Below are 6,101 nucleotides of genomic sequence, written 5' to 3'. Positions count from 1 at the left end.
AGGGTTGGCTTTCGATTTGAAGAGATGGATTTGGAGATCAAGGCTTCGCCATCGCCATCGCCATCGCCATCGAGCTTTTGATTTTTGTTTTTGATTTCGATTTCGGAATTCTCGAGGAGAACAACAGCCGAACAAGTCACCGATTCCATCGCCCACTCCCGTGTTGCCACGTCGCCTACGGGACGAGCCCGAACAGCCCTTACTAAAGGCCTGTCCCACTCTCTTTTAATTTCTTTTTCATTTATTCTCAACCCATTTATATCTACGGGACGGGCCTAAGGGCTCCCGATACCGATGGCCTTAGACCCTTTGCCTCCTTGTGTTGCGTAATATTTAATCACCATTCTTTGACAAAAAAAATTCACCATTCATATTACTCGAGTTTTGACATTGTAAAAGTGTGTAGGGATCTACAAATTTTGGTTTAAATTAAAGAAAGAGAGAGTCATTTGAGTGGACTGGTACTGGTTCTTTGTTTTCCTTTTTTTTTTTGCTTTTCATTTGATAGTCACATTTTGTTTGTTTAATATTATCGAACTACGATTTCAGCGATATGAGAAACCAAATAAATTATTTATATACTTATTAAATAAAATACAAATTGTATTGTTTAATACCAAAAATTAAGAATAAAAAACCGTTCGAGATGGTTTTTTTACATTAAAAGGCTATCCTAGCTAAATCATCCGCTGCCCGATTATGCTCTCTTGATATGTGGGAAATTTTAAAATCTGGAAAACTGTCTCTGAAGTACTGTTACCATGAGATGACAAGCTAAGTCCCACACTGGAGAATTAGATAAAGAGTGTCTAATATATAAAGAGATGTCCAACTCTATTAGTACGAAGCCTTTTGAAAAGGAAACCAAAAGTAAATTCATGCGGGCTTGCCTATTAGGCCCAAAGTGGATAATATCGTACTAATCGGATAATAGAGAGTTGGACATGAGGTTTAACAATCCCAACAATTGGTATTAGAGCACCAGGTTTACGAAAAATCTGCAAGAAGACCAAAATACCCTTCGAGTAGGAACGGTACCCTTCGAGTTAGGAATGTGAGGTGTGTGCGGTAGAGATCAAGTCAAAAAGATCCTGGAAGACAGTTGTGGGACACGAGATGAGTGTAGTCCTTAGTTTGAGGGGGAAAATGTGAGATGACAAACTAAGTCCCACATTAGAAAATTAGACAAGGAGTGTCTAATATATAAAGATATGTCCAACTCTATTAGTACGAGGCCTTTTGGAAAGGAAACCAAAAGTAAATCAATGCGGGTTTGCCTATTAGGACAAAAGTGGACAATATCATACTAATCGGATAATAGAAAGTTGGACATGGAGTTTAACGATCCCAACAGTTACCTCTCCTAACTCCGTGGAGAAACTAGACGATGTTTTTGGGTCTTTGAGGATCAATACGAGATGCTTTTTCTATAAAATGACTATTTATGCAATAAGAATTCTATGATACAACCACATTTAGGCTATTATATATGTAAAACCGTCTTTCGCAACATACGACATGGGGATAACGAGAGCGGGGTCAAGGAAACACATGTCTACAAAATACATGTCAAAACCAAACATTCCACCATGTCTTGTTAGTCCCAAGATTTCTAGACGCGTTCCCTTCTTTATAACATACCAGCCCAACCATATCCACCATTCTTGCACATGTGGGAATAGAAAAGAGGATATGAGTAACTAGGTTACTCAATGAAGTATCACTAGACCAGTTTTTTGCACGAACTTCTATAGTATTTAATGTGGAACGAGAACTGATTAGCCATTGACAATCAAGCTATCAACGAACTTAAATAACAAACAATAGGATGAAGGCTCTCCCAGGTAGTATATAAAAATTCTAGTCTATTTGAATATTCATAACATGAAAGTCACCCGGAACTAAAACTTGCCGATTTGTATCCGAAGATTTCTGACAATTCTTTCTGAATTCACCTTAGAGCAAGAGCAATCCACAAAAGTGAATGAATCACTAGAAGGTTCTATCTTCAGACTTAAATGATTAGCAATCCCCTAGACATAATGTTTACTGAAGAACATGTATCACATGCATGGTTCACTGCATGGTTAGAGACAAAAAATTTTTTTGCTTGTTTGGTTAGATGTGATTTTTAACCATGCAGGAAACTATAAACTTCTCAGGATTACTTTTCCTCTTCAGTAAAGTCATCTTTTTCATCTTGCCTCTGATCTGATAGTGTCCTCTTCTGTCTCTTTGTTCTCTCTAAAAAACATCAAGAATCTGTGGGTGTAGTAGTCCCAGTAGCCACGTTTGATTTTACAAAAATTTCCACGTACGACACATTTAACCACGTTTTGATTTAAAAGAAAATGGAAAAGAAATTCAGTAGCCATGGAAAATCTCACGGCGTGTCTGCACAAGCTACCTCCTCCGCCATGGAATCCACACACAAGGTTTCTCACTTCTTTTATCTCTACACCTAATCCTATTCCCACCGGAGACCCGACACAACCCACTTCGCTTCTCTCCGAAAACCGCTTTCTCAATTCATTACCGCGACGCCTCTTCCGTATCGGTTCGTGACCTCTACGGCGCGCTGCTTGCCTGCTTCAAGAAGACGGAGACTGGAGCAAAGACCGATTATTTGCCGTCACTCCTCAAGACTAGACGATATTTTTCTCGTAGATTACGAGCTAAAAGACTTGAGCATAGCTGCAGTTTTTATATATGAGGTGGAAAAAGAATGGGTTTCTTGATAAGCCTGTGGAGATGAAGACTGACCCTTTGGGGAAGGGCAGTTTCTCAGAAGCTACAAAGAAGTGATGAAGCAGTCTCTTAAGTGATGAAGCAAGAATCAAAGTCATTGACTACTAGAAGTACTTGTTGTAGTTAAGAATCAGAAAACTGAAACTCAGTAGGTTAATTTCAATGTATAAATTGCACAATAACTTTTATTTGTGAAGGGGTAAAAGTAACAAAGAAACTTTACATCTGAGTTTTGTCTTGTCCAGACTTGGTTTGATTTTGATGGTCTTGAATATACATCTCGGCTAAGGCAGCAAACACTGCTGATCCAATGGGAAGAACATTTTCATCAAGGAAGAAATAAGGTGAATGAACCGAATGCACAGAACCGACTTGTTCGTTTCTGATACCGATTCCTAGGTAGTAACCTGGTATTTTCTGTTGATAGAAGGAAAAATCTTCGCCCGCCATTATCTTGTCACCCGGTTTGACATTCTCGGGTCCAACCAAGAGCTTCAGAACCCTTTCAGCGTGCTCGTGTAACTTGTGATCGTTCACAGTGGCTGGATACATAGGATGATCTTCTTCATGCATGTCTATATCCGCTTGGCATCTATGTACTTGAGCTTCTCCTTCAACCACCTGTAAAACCAACAATGGGTTTTAGGCCTGGCTTGCTTTGCTAAGCATTAGGATGTTTTGTACCTCTTTCATCCTGCGTCTCAACCAGTTCATGCCATGGGTCGTAAGACTCCTCAAAGTTCCCCCAAATTCTACTACATACGGTGGAATCTCATCAGAAGCGCCGCTGCTTTTCATAAACGTAACAGACAGCACCTAAAACCCAAATCAAGTAACTCAGAAGAAGACTTTTTTGCTAACTAATAGTGAGGAGGAGGAGAAAGTAGACAAGATACGTACGTAGCTTAAGAGAGGATCTGCTTCTCTGGAGACTATATGCTGCAAAGCTAAGATGGTAGATGAAGCAGCCAAGAGTGGATCAACACAAGAAGAAGCTCCTCCACTGAATATTCTTACACTGAAAATGCTGGTGGATGCCATAGAAGGACCAGAGATAATTGATACTTGTCCTGTAGGCAAGCCATGATGAACATGCATTCCAAAGATGGCTTCAGATTCACCCAAAGCACCCTCTTTCATCATCTGAAAAGCACCAGCGCCACCTTCTTCCGCAGGCTGGAAGAGAAGCCTCACTGTTCCCTTTTATGATCCATCCAATCAAGCAAGCAATTAGCAAGGAGAGTTAAAGAACTAAACCATTTATTTCTAAAAAGAAGACGATGTTAGGTTTTTGGTTTTTAGTTACATTGAGCATATGTTTGCGTTTGGTAAGCAACTTGGCAGCACCAAGGAGCATAGTGGTGTGAGAATCGTGGCCGCAAGCATGCATTTTGCCCTCGATTTTGCTCTTGTGATCCCACTCGACCAGTTCCTGCAAGGGGAGGGCGTCCATGTCGGCACGGAGAGCAACAACCGGAGGTGAACCGGACCCGATTTGAGCGACGATTCCGGTTTTGGCGACGGGGTAGGTGTAGGAGACTCCTAATTGGTCGAGCTCGCGGCGAATGAGGGCACTGGTTTGGTGCAACTCGTAAAGGAGTTCTGGGTTTTCGTGGATTTGTCTTCTCACGGAGACTAACCAATCTTTATCTGCCTGAGCTTCCAGCAGAAGACGCGGCGGGTACTCTCCATTGACGGAAACGATAACGAGCAATAGTAGAACAAGAAGAGACGCTGAGTGTGGAATTGAGGAAATAGCCATCTCCGGACTGGGATCAGCGAAAGGCAAAGAAGCTGTGATCGGAAGAGGTAGACGACGACTTTAGCGAAGGTTGGTGGCAAGTACCAATCGAACGCTTGCGTTTAAGGTAGAGAGATCACCTGACCACTGACGTCACGCAAAATATTACTATTACTCTTTCTTTCTTTCTTTTTTTTGGGCGGCATTTCTCTTTTATTTTTTATAACTTCTTTTATCGAAGTGTCACACTCTTATATGCATTTTATAGAAAGTTTTGAAATCACAAAATATTTTGTGACTTGGTTTTCTTTGTTTAAACTATATCTATTATAATATTTACATTTGTTTGTATTTTGTTTATTTCAAAATGTTAAAAATTAAATTAAATTTGTTTAAGAATTTAAACACTTTAGGCATGATGACTCTGCTTGTCTATAGAACAAAAGCGAAGAAGATGATCAAAAGAGCAATTCATTTATTGAGTTTCTAGGATTAATTATCAACAATGCATTTACAGACTTAAGCATAAATATGACAAATGTCTTATTCACAATAGTACATCAACATGTAAGAATGCATTGTCTACATCTAATTGCTTTTAAATCCCATTTCATGACTGTTGTAGCATCAAGAACAAGATGTAGTATGGTTATTTTTCACATTTCCGACTATAGCATTTTAAGATATTCACATCTCAGACTACAATTTTTAGAGATACGGCGGCTCCAACGACAATCTTTCTGGTATCTGATCTACAAATATGAATTTCGGGTTGAAAGAAAGAGAGAAACTTTTGTGTACATTAATTAATGAGTGATGTGTTCGTTCACCTAGTAACCTATACTAAACAACTAACAAGAAGACTGAAAGTAACTTGGAAACCCAAAAGCGTTCAACATTGGTAACAATCACATATAAGGCCTATCGCAGCCTGTAAGAGAGACAGGACCAAGTGTATCATCACCTTCCACAGAGGCCAGAACGTAAACATCGGTTCTTCTTTTCTCTGGACTCACCTTAAACCGACGTCCCAAGACCACAAACCGCACAACAACGCCAACAGCAATCTTGGTGAGATCATCTTTCTGAAAGCACGGCTCCTCCTCCTCCTCAAAGTTTGGCGGGACAAAATGGTAATCCGGCATTTTCAAGTATGATAAGTATGCGTATCTGAGTGGACCAGAGCTTATCAAAACAGCTGGAGCAGCTCCTCCGTTAAGACCGTTAAACAATACTTTCATTACGGTCCCTACCATGATATTTCCTCGTGCAGGCAAGAATGTGCGGCATGTGAAGGAGACAGGGAATGTGAGGACGTCGTCTGCTTGAGGATTGTCATCGTCTGTGGTGCTGTTGATGTTACCGATGCTTTTTAAGGCGGTGATGGCGAGATAGAACCCGTGTTCCCTGCATGCTTTCTCGTGGAGCAGATCTTGGAGTAGTCTCGTTAGAATCTGCTGGTGTCGTGGCGAATGGCCCTTCTTCAATTGTTTGGCAGGTATAGCCACGTCCCGACACATTTCTACTTCTGAAAACATGCGCTTCATCTCTCTTCACCACCTGAGGAATGATGTCTCGAGTTTTAACCCGATTATCTAACTGCAAGTGCACA

At 40.6% G+C, this 6,101-nt stretch overlaps 2 protein-coding genes across 4 annotated transcripts in view; both read right to left on the bottom strand.

Moving 5' to 3' along the window:
• Window positions 1–2,884: 2,884 nt before the first annotated feature.
• LOC106315937 (IAA-amino acid hydrolase ILR1-like 3) lies at window positions 2,885–4,682 on the bottom strand. The gene is made up of 4 exons (XM_013753783.1): window positions 4,055–4,682; window positions 3,649–3,948; window positions 3,433–3,564; window positions 2,885–3,369 (listed from the first exon to the last, which is right to left on the bottom strand). Exons 1-4 carry the CDS (start codon window positions 4,508–4,510, stop codon window positions 2,968–2,970), a joined length of 1,290 nt encoding a protein of 429 aa, XP_013609237.1. The 5' UTR covers window positions 4,511–4,682; the 3' UTR covers window positions 2,885–2,967.
• A 579-nt stretch (window positions 4,683–5,261) lies between these two features.
• LOC106313865 (DNA-directed RNA polymerase subunit 7-like protein) overlaps window positions 5,262–6,101 on the bottom strand; it is a 2,175-nt gene continuing 1,335 nt past the window's right edge. For 2 of the 3 annotated variants that reach the window (XM_013751788.1, XM_013751789.1), the window contains exon 2: window positions 5,262–6,049. In XM_013751788.1, coding sequence (XP_013607242.1) covers window positions 5,398–6,036 — 639 coding nt within the window. In that variant the 5' untranslated portion in view covers window positions 6,037–6,049 and the 3' untranslated portion in view covers window positions 5,262–5,397. Of the gene's footprint in view, window positions 6,055–6,101 lie in introns of all 3 variants that reach the window. The other variant, XM_013751790.1, reaches the window with a different exon arrangement.

Source organism: Brassica oleracea, chromosome C9 (genome assembly GCF_000695525.1).
Source record: "Brassica oleracea var. oleracea cultivar TO1000 chromosome C9, BOL, whole genome shotgun sequence".
Taxonomy (NCBI): Eukaryota; Viridiplantae; Streptophyta; class Magnoliopsida; order Brassicales; family Brassicaceae; genus Brassica; species Brassica oleracea.
This window is presented reverse-complemented; position numbering and strand designations above follow the sequence as displayed.